The 14,722-nt window shown below is 49.1% G+C and overlaps 2 protein-coding genes across 2 annotated transcripts; one reads left to right on the forward strand and one right to left on the reverse strand.

Annotated features, from left to right (window-relative positions):
- Positions 1-258: 258 nt before the first annotated feature.
- On the forward strand, positions 259-2,188 carry LOC123043129 (UDP-glucose flavonoid 3-O-glucosyltransferase 7-like). The gene has a single exon (XM_044465480.1). It carries the CDS (start codon positions 399-401, stop codon positions 1,881-1,883), a length of 1,485 nt encoding a protein of 494 aa, XP_044321415.1. The 5' UTR covers positions 259-398; the 3' UTR covers positions 1,884-2,188.
- Positions 2,189-11,917: 9,729 nt separating this feature from the next.
- LOC123043130 (dirigent protein 5-like) lies at positions 11,918-12,869 on the reverse strand. Its single transcript, XM_044465481.1, has one exon. The coding sequence runs from the start codon at positions 12,810-12,812 to the stop codon at positions 12,204-12,206; it is 609 nt and encodes a 202-aa protein (XP_044321416.1). The 5' UTR covers positions 12,813-12,869; the 3' UTR covers positions 11,918-12,203.
- Positions 12,870-14,722: the final 1,853 nt, after the last annotated feature.

The raw sequence follows: 14,722 nt of genomic DNA on the forward strand, positions 1-14,722 counted from the left end.
TTGAACTTGGTTGGATGAACTTGTGGGCATGATTTTGAACTTGTGGGCATGAACTTTTATTCATCAACTTATTTGTGTCAAATTTCACATATTCATTGCTTTTTGATGCATGTCTCAAACTCATTTTGTGTTCAAAATATCATATATGTTAAATGTCCGGCGAGTCGCGCGCGCTGTATTTTTGCGCGCTGCTGGAGCGGCGCGCGCGCTGCATTATAGCCCGGCTGTTGGAGCTAGCGCTGGCGGCCGCGCTAAACAGACCGAAGCGCGACAAACAGGTTTTTTGCACGCGATGCTTAGCACGGCTGTTGGAGATGCTCTTGATTCGAACGTACGCGCTAGTACTCATCCAGCTCTTCTAAGCCTCCACTAGAGCGGAAGCTGTGGGTAGGCTTTGCATGGATGCATCCATGGCGCCAACGGAGGGTGACAAGCAGCCCGTGTTGCGCATCCTCTTCTTCCCGTTCCTCCTCCCCGGCCACCTCATCCCGATGGCCGACATGGCCGCGCTCTTCGCCGCCCGTGGCGTTAGGTGCACCATCCTCACCACACCCTTGCAAGCTTCGACCATCCGCTCCATCGTCGACCGTGCCAACACTTCCCTGGGGTCAGTGGATGTTGTCGTCGTTCCTTTCCCCGACGTCGGGCTTCCCCCTAGCGCCGAGAGCGGGACTGGCCTAACATCCAAGGACTACAACGACAGGTTTCTTCGGACGGTGGAGCTGCTCCGGGAGCCCTTCCGCCGCTTCCTATCCGACCACCACGCCGAGGTCGACGCCGTCGTCTCCGACGGCCTATTCCACTGGTCCGTGGATGACGCCGCAGAGCATGGAATCCCGCGCATCACGTTCCTCGGCACCAGCATGTTCGCCTGTTCCTGCACCGAAGCCATGCTCCGCAGCAACCCGTTTGAGGCGTGCTCCGACGACCCAGCCACCGTCGTCTCTCTGCCGGGGCTGCCGCACCGGGTGGTGGAGCTGCGGGAGCAGATGATGGACCCTGTGAAGCGGCCACATGAGTGGGCATTGTTCCAGCTCATCCACGCCGCGGACCGGCGGAGCTATGGAGAGCTCTTCAACAGCTTCCACGAGCTGGAGCCAGCCTACGCCGAGCACTACCGCGCCACACTCCATCGCCGAGCTTGGCTTGTCGGCCCGGTTGCGCTCGCAAGCGGCAGCGGTAAGGACGTGACGTCAAGAGGCGCCGTTGCGGGTGCGCTCTCACCGGAGTCCATCGGGTGCCTGCGCTGGCTCGACGAGAAGCCGGCCAGCTCAGTGTTGTACGTCTCCTTCGGCACTACGACAATCTTCTCGCCAGAGCAGATGCGGGAGCTCGCACGCGGCCTTGACCTCTCGGGCAAAAATTTTGTGTGGGTCATCGCCAATGGAAGTGCATCAACGGATCTGTGTATGCCACACGGGTTCCCGATGGCGCACCGCGGGTACATCGTCCGGGGCTGGGCGCCGCAGGTGCTCATCTTGAACCACCCTGCCGTTGGTGGTTACATGACGCACTGCGGGTGGAACTCCACGCTGGAGGCTGTGAGCGCCGGCGTGCCGATGGTGACGTGGCCGCGGTACGCCGACCAGTTTCACAACGAGAAGCTCGTCGTGGAGGTGCTTGAGGTGGGCGTCGGCGTCGGTGCCGAGGACTACGCAACATGGATTGAGACCCACCGGGTTATCACCGGCCAGGTGATCGCCGAATCCATCCGGAAAGTGATGAAGGAGGGCGACGGCGTCACGATACGAAAGAAAGCTGATGAGCTCCGCGACAAGGCGAGGGCCGCGGTGGAGAAGGGTGGGTCGTCGTACGACGATGTTGGGCAGCTCATGGAGGAATTGATCGCCCGCCGGTGCTGTAGACGTACGGCGGGTGAATAATGGTGGTCTGGTCTCCGCGTGCTTCCCGTTTTGCACTGTACCGACTCTAATGTACCTTCGTCCACCGCATATATGGTCTATCTACCAGCAATGTAGGAGTAGCAGCTGGTCGGGCAGTGTACAACCCAACACTCATGAGCCAGCAACAGCTCTCGTATCGGGCGTGGTAAATCTGAGTGGACTAGGACTTAACCAAGTCTGAGTCGATGCTATATTCGTAAGATCTTACATGAAGATCTGTGTAATTTTCCTTTTTCTGCTTATATGTTATGTTGTCTTACTGAGATTTGATCTTAGTCGTCTAAGATCTAGCCACACCCTCTTCATATTTCGCTAGTCATGCATGCAAATGTGTCAGCAACAGGTTACACCACTAACTCTCAATGTGGGTCCCGTTTATCAGTGGGTGAAGGGAAGGATATAAGAAAAATTAAAATGATGGGCCAGCCGCGACGTATCTCTGTTGAGCTCACGGCCTTCATCTCATTTGCTATAGACGCGTTCGGTTATCTGCACCATTTTTTTTTTGCCATTTTGCATGTGTATCTCAGTTGAGCCAGCCTGAACCGGACGCGGTGTTTCAGCACCTAGCTCTAGATGCTCTCATTCATGAACAATAAAATAATTTAAATAGTAATAAAAATTAAAAACTTCTGAATTTGCTTTGTTGTGCGTGCGTGTGATGGCTGTGCCAAATTTGATGGAGTCTGGACATTAAAAAGGTCATGACAAAAAAGATAAACTTCGGATAGTTTTAAAAAGGCACTTCATAGCTGATTTTATCTTTTTTGGCACGAGCTCCTTGGATTATTTTTTTTATTTTACTGTTCATCTGGTGTAGATGAGCCTAGGCACCATTTTGAATGTCCAGCAAAAAACCATCATGTACATATAGTTTGGTTACCTGCATTTAGGCTCTCTGCATGAGGGGACCAATTAATATTGACCCAATGTTTGGTTGCGTACGTTGCATTGGACGGACAAATTACATGTTGTGTTTTTGCAACACCGTAGGTTGTGATCACTACTTCTCACAGGTGGTGAGCTTACCACACATGATTTAAACAGCATTACCTAAGAAATGAATGGCAGTTTATCCTAACTACTTACAAACTGCAGTAGAAATTTAGGAGCCATATGGCTAAATAGGAGAAAGCTAATCGATGCTAACTAGGTGGAAATCCATCCTCATCCTCTTCTACTTCCTGCTGCTGCATTGTCAAATGCCTTCACACCATGGCCTGAGCTAACAACATTATCAAACGTCACCTCTTTCTCCTCTGGCACAAGGTCATCACAACCATTGTAGGATCTAGTTATGAAGGATGCAATATACAAGAACAAACTTAACCTGATGGGGTAAGGGTGATATGGTTTCTGATCCAGGATCTTAAATCTTTTCTTTGGATCTTCAAGTGTCATCTCAACCGCAAGTCTAATGCTAGAGTGTCTTAGATTGAGCAATTCATGTGCAGTCCTAGGATAGTTTCTATCAGAGAACTAGTTCAGATGTTCCCTGGTTTTCCCGATGGGTGAAAGAACATCTGTCTGGCATGCATAACCAGGGGCTTCGAGGTAGAACTTGCCATCGAGGATATTGATGCCATCAGGTCGAGACATGCTGTCAGTTAGAATGTTCTATCATGGGATGATCCTTCCCAGCTAGTTAATACATACGTTAACTTCAGATCAAAGTCCACCACAACAAGAACATTTTGACTTGTGTAGTGCTCTCTAGCCCTGTCTGCTGCTGACTATCACCTGCAATTAAGTGGTCACATGAGTTTCATCTATTGCACCAATTCAATGCTAAAAATGGCATGGCAAGATGGTGTTATGGATGTACCAAAACATAGTATATGAAGGCATGAACTATGAGTAGTGCTCATCTTGAAATCGGATACCATCTTGGGCTAGTGCGAATCTTGCTAGGAGTTTGTTGGGCTTGTGATTTGACCATCTCTCCTCTGAACCCCCCAACAACATACAACACTTCATGAAATACCTCGAAATAGTCTCCATTGATCTTCTGGACGTGTTGTGGATATCCTTGAACCTCTGACTATGACCTACAACATGGAGGAACTTAACAACTTGCTTTTCCACACTAGTGTGGATGCTATCTTCTAGAAACCCCTGCTCCTGAACGTCTGCACAAGCATGGAGAAAGGTGTTGCTTTCATTCATAGCGTCCATACAGCTTCGATGTCGCTGTAGTTCAGATTTGCTATCCTTTCCTGAAATCAAATTCACATTGGACCATAATGGCTCACATGCTTGTCACTCCGACGTAGCTCTCTTATTGACCAACAGGTTCCAGGCATGGATCATAGCGACCAGTGTTGCTACCTGAACTACGAGCTTCATCCGTTCGTCCACAACCTAGGTAACATCGATTGTGCGGTCAGCAATGGAGCAATCGATCCTACGTAGTCCTAACAAACGACCTAACAAAGGATGGGTGTTTGTGTGCTACTTACCAGCTTTGGAGATGATGAAGAGGGGTGGGGCCCATGTCTTAGATGAGAATGGCCAGACGGAGTCGAAGAAGAAGGGGGGAGGAGCTCCTACTAACGGAGAGTGATGTTGCCACCACCGCTGCTGGTTGCGCAGATATGAGTTTCCATATGCATGAGTTGGGCAATGACGTCGTCGGGGACGGGTACCAAATCCTTGGTGACGTGGACAGTGGTGCCAAAGGTGGGATAGAGGCTAACTGCGTGCACAGTTAAGATGGCTGCAGTGGTGTCATGGAACTCGTTGACGATGTCTGTGGTGGTGACATGCATGGTGCGAACATTCCGTCGCGCCTTCGCTATGCAGGTGGGGGTTGCGTCCTGGATGACCTGAAGTACCTCCTAGTCCCTTGTGGTGGAGCTGGAGACATTGGGGACGGGCGTCGACGCCTCATTAGTGGCTCACAAAGCGAGGCGATCAACTATGGTGGATTGTTGACGAAGGTGGGCGTCTTCGTGACCCTAGAGCGTCCAGTTTTGTGTTGAGGGACTCGATGGGGCAGGTGTCGTTCGCATCGAGCATGGTGTTGATCCGCCCGAGATACTCATTGATCGAGGATTTGAGGATCTGAGGGAGGATGGATCCATGGCCCTTCAACTATTCCCTTGGACGGTGGTGGTGAAAAAAATTGGGGAAGGGTGCAGGGTAGTGTCTGGCTCTAAATACGAGATGTTAAGCACCTGCTTCACAAATAACGCTAGGTACTGAGTAGATTACATCAACTGGGTTACTAATGGAGGAGAGATACAAGGTAGGAGCAAGAAGGGGGTTGAGGGAGAAGGAGCCCGTTGTTTTTCAGGTAAGGAACGAGAGGTAGTAGAAATCCACCAAAGTCGTTCTTGATCCAGTGTATGGTCCCTTTGTCCCTTCCTCTCAACCTTGTTAGAATAGTTGCATAGAGATAGGACTTGTTGTTTAAACTTGTATTTCATCTCTATCTCTTCTTCTCTGTCCCGTAGCTCTCTCCTCTCGATATCTTCTGTAACGATCTTCGTGATCGATCTCCTCAACTTGTACGCCAAGGCTTATACCATATATATACAGATGCGGCCCGAGACAAAGGGTTCAACGCTTTCCAACCTATTTTACATGGTAGTCAGAGCCTCTTCCTCATAAATCAAAGAACGCATCTAGCTACCTCCCGAAAAGCGCATCAAGCCTTCTCCCTCGACCGAGATCATGTCCACCACCGCCGCTGCATCGCTGTCCGGCACCTCGGGCGCGATCACCACCACCTCATCCTCCGCCTTCACACCATCCTCATCCAGCACCACCGCGGGGTCTCTCAGATCGCCACCACAGGAGGAGCTCACGAGGGGAAACTTCCTCCTATGGGAGGCGATTGTGCTGCCTCAGATAAAAGGCGCACAGATGGAACACCACCTCGACGGGACGAGCCCGCCACCGCCGGCCACCCTCACCGTTACCAAGGAAGGCAAGGAGGAACAGATCTTCAACTATGCCTGATCCCTCTGGTACGCACAACAACAACAGCTATAAGGATATCTGATGGGATCCCTCTCCCGCGATATCCTCGCACAGGTCGCGACGTTGCAGACGCCGGCCGAAGTCTGGAGCGCCATCCACGCCATGTTTGCCGCCCAGAGCCAAGCCCAAGCCATCAACACCCGCATCGAGCTCACTAACCTAAAAAAAGGTAACTTGACAATGGCTGAATATCTTGGCAGGATCAAAAGTCTCACCGGTGAAGTTGCGTGCACTGCTGTGGCTCTCTCCGACCCGGAAATCGTCTCTACGATCCTTGCTGGTTTGGACATGGAGTACAATCCGGTCGTTTCCGCACTTGCTGCTCGTGTGGAACCCATCACCGTCCAGGAGCTGTACAGCCAGCTACCGAGCTTCGGCGCGCGCCTCACCCTTCTTCATGGAGGCGATCTACGACAGTCCTCGGCCAACTCTGCTGCTCATGGTCGCGGCCATGGGCGCGGTCACCAGCAGAGGCGTGCGACGGACGCGGACGCAGTGCTCCTCAGGGCGATGGCGCGCGCTCTGGTGGGGGCTACGGCTACAACAACGGGGGCGGCTACAACAACTCCAACAACAGCGGTGGCGGCGGCGGCTTCAACTCCAACAACAGCCGCCGTCTTGCCGCCTCACGTCCCCGTCCCCGATGCCAGCTTTGCAAGAAATCTGGCAATAAGGTCATGGATTGCTGGCACCGCTACGATGAGAGTTTTGTCCCTGACTCTCGTCATGTTGCTGCTGCCATGCGCGAACAAGCAGGAGAAGGCGTCTGGTATGTTGACTCTGGCGCCACCGACCATGTCACCATTGAACTAGAGCAACTTGCTCTTCGCGAGAGGTACCATGGCGCTGATCAGATCCATACTGCAAGTGGAGGAGGTATGGACATTTGCCACATTGGTCAAGCTTCAATTAATCCCCCTAATCTTAAACGTGATCTCATTCTTAAGGATGTCTTTCATGTCCCACAAGCTGATAAAAATCTTGCATCCATGTCTCGTCTAGCCACCGATAATAATGTTTTCTTTGAAACTCACCCTCGTTATTTTTTCATCAAGGATCGGGCAACGAGGGAACTTCTCCATCACGGTAGATGCATTGGGGGTCTCTACCCCATCACATCCGGAGCACTTAGTCGCCGGCGTCGTCAAGTCTACTCCGTCACCAAACCCTCTCTGGGAAAGTGGCATCAAAGATTAGGACATCCATCTTCAGTTATAGTGAAACAAGTAGTTAATAAAGACAAACTCCCTTTGTCACAAAGTTCCATTAGTGAGTCTATTTGTGAAGCTTGTCAATGTGCCAAGAGTCACCAGCTTCCGTATCCCAAGTCTTACAGTGTTTCTCATGCTCCTTTAGAGCTTATTTTTAGTGATGTGTGGGGCCATGCCCAAGATTCTTTTGGACGAAAAAAATATTATGTGACTTTCATTGATGACTACAACAAGTTTACTTGGATTTATTTACTCAAGTATAAATCTGAAGTTTTTTCTATCTTTCAAGAATTCCAGAAACTCATTGAAAGGCAATTTGATAGAAAAATTCTGGCAGTCCAAAGTGACTGGGGAGGGGAGTATGAAAAACTCAACTCTTTCTTCTGGAGCATTGGCATTGCTCATCATGTGTCATGTCCTCACGCACATCAACAGAATGGCTCCGCTGAGCACAAACATCGCCACATAGTCGAAGTTGGCCTCTCCCTTCTAGCTCATGCTTCCATGCCTCTCAAATATTGGGATGAAGGGTTTATTGCCGCCACCTATCTTATCAATAGGCTTCCTAGAAAAGTCATTGGCAACTCTACTCCATTAGAGCGCTTGTACCACCAAAATCCTGATTACACCTCTCTTAGAATTTTTGGGTGTGCTTGCTACCCCAATTTGCGTCCTTACAACCACCATAAGCTTGAGTTTTGATCTACTCAATGTGTTTTCCTAGGTTATAGCAATCTCCATAAAGGGTACAAGTGCCTTGAAGTCTCTACTGGACGCATTTATATTTCTCGCGATGTTGTTTTTGATGAGACAATTTTTCCTTTTGCCAAACTTCATCCCAATGCGGGAGCATTACTTCGTGCTGAAATTGCACTCTTATCTAATTCTGATGCACCTTCTGATCACGGGGGAGAATTAACTGAAATTGATCATGTGCAAAAATCTACAAGAAATTCTGGTTCTGTTGCAATTTCTACTAATTCAAACTGTGATTTCATGTGTGAGGAAACAAACAAGGGCGGCGCGGAGCACGATGCAGATCTGGCTGACGACACGCGATCCCAGGCGGATCCACGCGCTCAGCCTGCCGCTGTCAGCGCGCGATCCTAGGGCGATCCGCTCGTGGGCCTGGACTCACGTGGGCAGGCGGCCGACCATGCAGTCAGGTTGGAGCCCGCTGGCCTTGACGCATCGCCTCGCGGCACGTCTCGGCACATCGAGCCACCCGCCAGCACATGTGCGGGAAGGGGCGAATCCCCTGTTGCCGCGTCACCGCGGGCCTCCTCAGCAGCCGACCACGGGCGCGTGCCTGGCCCCACAGTGGCCAGTCGCGGCAGGGCGTCAGTTTCCGCCTCGGATCAGGAGCCGGATTTGCTCCCTGATAGAGAACCGGCTGGATCTTCTGTGGCCAATACAACTTCACCAGGATCGCATGCTCCGTCCTTCACAGCGGCTGCTCCTGTGCCTTCTACAACTTCTCTTCGGCAAACAAGGTCCCGGTCAGGTATTGTCAAAGAAAAACAGTACAATGATGGTACTATAAGGTATGACAAAGTTAAACGAGCTTTTCTTACCACTACCGGTGAACCAATTCATTTGCATGATGCCCTTGCCAATAAGGATTGGAAGGAAGCTATGGACAATGAATATGATGCACTTATGAAAAATAAAAGTTGGCACTTAGTACCACCAAAACATGGAGACAATGTTATTGATTGTAAGTGGGTATACAAGATAAAAAGAAAGTCTGATGGAAGCATAGACAGGTATAAGGCTCGATTAGTTGCCAAAGGTTTTAAGCAGAGATTTGCAATTGATTATGAAGATACCTTTAGCCCTGTTGTCAAATCTGCCACTATTCGACTTGTTCTGTCTATTGCTATTTCCAGAGGTTGGAGCTTAAGACAGCTAGATGTTCAGAACGCGTTTCTTCATGGTGTTCTTGAGGAAGAAGTGTTCATGAGGCAACCACCAGGTTATGAGGATCACAGCACACCACAGTATGTCTGTAAGTTGGATAAAACATTATATGGCTTGAAACAAGCACCAAGAGCTTGGTATCATAGATTGAGCATGCAGTTGCAACATCTTGGGTTCATACCATCCAAGGCAGATACCTCATTGTTCTTCTTTAAAAAAGGCAATGTTACTATTTTTGTGTTTGTTTATGTTGATGATATAATTGTTGCTAGTTCAAGTGTAGAAGCTACTTCTTGCTTGCTTAAGGATTTGAAATTGGAGTTTGCCCTCAAAGACTTGGGTGATCTTCATTACTTTTTTGGTATAGAAGTAAAGAAAATTAAAGATGGCAACTCCTCTCACAGAAAAATATACCACTGATATTCTCAGAAGAGTGGGTTTGGAAAATTGCAAGCCAGTTAATACACCAATTTCTACCTCAGAAATGCTCACAGCAGAAAGTGGAGAAGCTCTTGCACCAGTTGATGCAACAAATTATAGGAGTGTTGTAGGAGCTTTGCAATATTTGACTCTTACTCGTCCTGATATTTCCTACTCAGTAAACAAGGTATGTCAATTTTTGCATGCACCTAGAACTACTCATTGGACTGCAGTTGAGAGAATTCTAAGGTATCTTAAGTATTCAGAATGTCTTGGACTTCAAATTACCAAGTCCCCCTCTCTTCTTGTAACTGCTTATTCAGATGCAGACTGGGCAGGATGTGCTGATGATAGAAGATCTACAGGTGGTTTTGCTGTTTTTCTGGGAACAAATCTTGTGTCATGGAGCGCAAGAAAACAGACCACTGTCTCAAAATCAAGTACAGAGGCTGAATATAAAGCCTTGGCTAATGCTACAGCTGAAGTAATGTGGATTCAGACACTTCTTTATGAGCTTGGCATTAAAGCACCTCAGGCTGCGAGATTATGGTGTGATAATATTGGTGCAACTTATCTCTCAGCCAATCCTGTTTTTCATGCTAGAACGAAACACATTGAGGTAGACTTTCATTTTGTCAGAGAAAGAGTGGCTCGGAAGTTACTTGAGATCAAGTTCATTCCTACAGGAGATCAACTTGCACATGGGTTTACAAAACCGCTTCCTTTGAGAGGATTAGAAAAGTTTACATACAATCTCAACCTTGGCAAAGCTCAGTGAGGTTCAGATTGAGGGGGAGTGTTAGAATAGTTGCATAGAGATAGGACTTGTTGTTTAAACTTGTATTTCATCTCTATCTCTTCTTCTCTCTCCCGTAGCTCTCCCCTCTCGATATCTTCTGTAACCCAGGACAGGATACATAGGCGTTGAGCGCAGCAAAACCACCCCTAACAATATCCTGAAGAGACGTAACCGCATACGACGAACCGTGGGCTCCAAGACGGCGCCTTCAGGAAGGATACGACACTGGAGCGCCGCCACCGCCCGATCCGAGGATCATAGTTTCCCCTCAAGCCGCACAAAGGGGAGTGAGAGCCGCAACGACGCCTTCAAGAAGAGAACAAGCTCGCTGCCACCGGTCCGCCCAAACATAGAACAAGTTTTCACCCCGAACAATACTCACCGCCACTGATGGCCACACCCCGGCTACCATGCCGCGCACACAACCATGGCCACCGGGCAGCACCAATCCACAGGCTCGGCCCAAGAGCACAGTGCAACCACCACCCCCAGGACCGCCGTCCCGGCATCCAAGACCTAGACACCACCACTACACCAGAGATCCGCCGCTACCCCAACCAAAGAGACGAGCGGAAAGATCCCGCCTTTCCCACCCCTGGACATCCCCCAGCGCCGAGACCCAATAGGCCGGCCAAAACGGGCCTCCATTAACTCGTCCAGCTGCACCGGGCGCGAGACGAGCTTGGTCATGCGGCACCATGCGTGAGACGAGGTCAGTCATGTTGCACCGTGCGCGAGACGAGCTCGGTCCTACGACACCGTGCGCGAGACGAGGTCGGTCCCACCGCGCCGGGCGCGAGGCAAGCGATGGACCGCAGCTGGGAAAGGGCCAGCCCTTCGATAGTAGTAGAGCCCAAACGATGAGAGAAGATGAAGCGAGGATCGACACGGTCAGCGCGCGACGAGCCGACGCCGCAATAGAGCCAGCGTCGCCGCGGGCAAAGCCGCCGAACCACCGTGTAGCCGCTGCGTCGCCGGATGGCCGCTGCACGGACCATACACAGCACCGCGGACGCCCACGGCCACTGCCCCAACCCGCGCCGCCCGCCGGATTCCATCCGTGAGACCCGGCCGGGCACGCGACCACCCGAAGCCCTTGCTCCAACCGCCACCAAGCGCCCCCAGAGAACCAACCAGAGCTGGAGAAGCCCTTGCTCCCGAGCCACCCGCAGCCCACTGACGCCCAGATCTGATCCAGGACGTGGCCACGGGCACGCAGTTGCCAGGACGCCATCATCACACGGCACATCGCCGACCGGAGACACCGCCGCAGCGCCGCCAGGCACCGCGCGCGCCTGACGCCTCCGACGGGCGGGCCACCCCGCGTTGCCCGTATCCGAGTGGAGAAGGAAGAAGCCCCCGCCGCCAGCCATTGCAGGGGCTTTGCCTTGGCGGCTCCGGCCATCGGCAGGGGAGGGTGGGGTGGGGACGAGGGACAGCAGCTAAAAACGGGGGATGGCGGCGCCATCCGAGCCGCCTGCGGGGTGGCGGCGCGGGGCTGAGGGGAAGGGCAAAGCTTTCGGGAACTCGTACATGATTTGATTCTGGAAGAGATATTGATGAGTTGATGAACACTTTTTTCACCACATGAACATCTCTCTTTTAAGATCATTTGACATTTTTTCACATACAAAGCACATTTAAAAAACACATGAATATTTAATATTTTTGGGCATAAGTGAAATGTAGGTCACCTCACCTGTATATCACCTATATGTTTATTTAGACATAATACAAATATATAGTTATGTGAAACAAATAGTGTCACACTATTGAAACGGTTATGGGCACACATAGAAGCTGGAAAGGCCACAACACAAAATCCAAATCCCCGCAAAACACACACACACACACACACACAATCCAGACGAAGGCCCGTGCTTTGCCAACAACGGCACATCACTCCTTATTATTGTGGCTCAATGTGAACTTGAGGAGTAAGTTAACAGAAGTAGCAGTAAGTTATCAGATGTAGCACTCGTAGAGCTTGATGTCCATCTGCAGCCGAAAGTACACTGTTCCCTCGTAGGCGTCAAGGCGGAGGGTGGCGATGCCGCGCGTCATGAAGAAGTCGCCCGTGCCGCCGACCACAGAGATATCCCTCGTGACCTCGTACATGAGGTCCGCACCCATGAGGTTGATGGTGCCCGTGGCGGCCGTCGAGTTGAAGACGATGGAGAAGCCGAACCACGCATTGTACGACTCCTTCTTGTCATAGAAGTAAAACCCCTGAGCGCGTATCGCCGGCTCTTCCCCCGCCTCTGCCACGGGCAGTGCCTTCCCGACAGTCACGGGGTCATCGAACACCACGAGCGTGCCGAAGAAGGTGCCGTTCTTCCAGTGCGTAGTGCTCAGCGCCGTCGGCTTGGTCGCGGCTGCCGAAGTCGCGTTCGCGCTGTTGTTGGCACCATTATAGAGGATGTCATGGAGGTAGAGCGTCATCTCCTTGCACGGTTCGTCGGAGCTGCTGGAGATGACCCTCCTCCGGCCGTCGGAGTGGTCGGCCATGCCGATCAGGAACACAACGACAACGACGGTCAGAGACAGCATGGAAGATGCCGCGAGGCCTTGCATTGTTGTCGGCGCAACTATTAATTACCAGTGTAAAAACCGAACTTTGTGTAGAGCAGTGGGGAGCTGGTGTTGAGAGTTCGATCCACCTGTGCATGCCATATATAGGGAGCCGAGAGAGAGACAGAGAGTGGGGTGCCTTGAGAATCGTAGCACATCAATCAGAAAGTTGGTACACCAAATATGGGCACAGTGCGTGGTAGCTAGATACTGTACGGTGCCTCTGCTGTAGCCATATCATCGGCTTACCAGAAAAATCAACCACACTTTTTCCGAAAACGACCGGGTGTTTGCCTATTTGACAAGCAAAGTATCTTCCCAAAAACAAACGGAAAAACTAACGCCTACATGTGTGGGCGTTTGCACGTCGCCCACACGCCTCCATTATCACTCATTTTGCCACGTATGAACAGCTGACATCAGCAAAAATCTTTTTGGTTTTCGACTTAAAAATATTTTATCTCCTAATTAAAAAAGTGAATTAAAAATCCGTTTTCACTATTAAATCCGTCTCGACGAGATCTTCAAAACTAGACCCCATGTTGATATGTTTCGACGAATTATTTTTTTTACCCAAAAGTTGCCATGATGTTTACACTGTAGTTGCCATGGTGCTTAAAATAAAGTTGCCATGTGGCACTTTTAATTTGTAGATCAAGGCAATTTTAGTTTTTGATGATGGCAATTCCAGTATTTTGATCATGAAAATATTTTTTTGCATGAACCATGGCAATTTTAAGTGCATGTACCATGGCAGTTTTAGTTTATGGTGCATGGAAAGTCTAGTTTCTTAATTCTCCGTTTCATAATATGTCAAGATTTACTTTTTAATATAGAAGAAAATAGCTGAAACATAACATGGCAATTTTAGTGTAAACATCAAGGCAATTCATGTGCAATAGACATGGCAACTTTTAACCCAAAAAAAATTCATCGAAATATATTGATATGAGATCTAGTTTTGAAGATCTCGTCGCGAGGGATTTAATGGTGAAAACGAATCTTCAATCGGATTTTTTATTTAAGAGATAAACATTTTAAAGCTGAAAATTCAAAGAAAAATTATATGCATGCATGGGATGACATGACGTAGTCTTATGTTAAAGGGTGTGTGGACGGGTTTGACTCCCACCGCACGTGTGGGCATTAGCGTTGTCCAAAACAAAACAAACGAAAAAACTAACGCCCACACGTGTGTGCGTTTGCACATCGCCCACACGCCTCCATCACCACTCATTTTGCCACGTATGAACAGATGACATCAGCATAATTCTTTTTGGTTTTTGGCTTAAAATGGTTTATCTCCTAATTTAAAAAGCGAATTAAAAATCTGTTTTCACCATTAAATCCGCCTCGACGAGATCTTCCAAACTAGACCCCATTTTGATATATTTCGACGAAAATTTTTTTGCCCAAAAGTTGCCATAATGTTTACACTGTAGTTGCCATAGTGCTTAAACTAAAGTTGCCATGTGGCAATTTTAGTTTGTAGATCATGGCAATTTTAGTTCTTCGATGATGGCAATTTCAATACTTTGACCATGAAAATATTTTTTAATGAACCATGGTAATTCTAAGTGCATGTATCATGTTAATTTTAATTTATGGTGCATGGCAAGTCTAGTTTTTTAATTTCCTGTTTTATAATATGTCAAAATTTACTTTTAAATGTAGAAGAAAATAGTTGAAACATATTACAGCAATCTCAGTGTAAACACCATGCCAATTCATGTGCAATAGACACGACAACTTTTAACCAAAAAAAATTCGTCAAAATATATTGATATGAGATCTAGTTTCGAAGATCTCGTCGCGAGGGATTTAATGGTGAAAACGAATCTTCAATCAGATTTTTCATTTAAGAGATAAAACATTTTAAAAGCAGAAAATTCAAAAAGATTTCCACATGCATG

The sequence above is a fragment of the Triticum aestivum genome, chromosome 2B (genome assembly GCF_018294505.1).
Source record: "Triticum aestivum cultivar Chinese Spring chromosome 2B, IWGSC CS RefSeq v2.1, whole genome shotgun sequence".
In the NCBI taxonomy this organism is placed as follows: Eukaryota; Viridiplantae; Streptophyta; class Magnoliopsida; order Poales; family Poaceae; genus Triticum; species Triticum aestivum.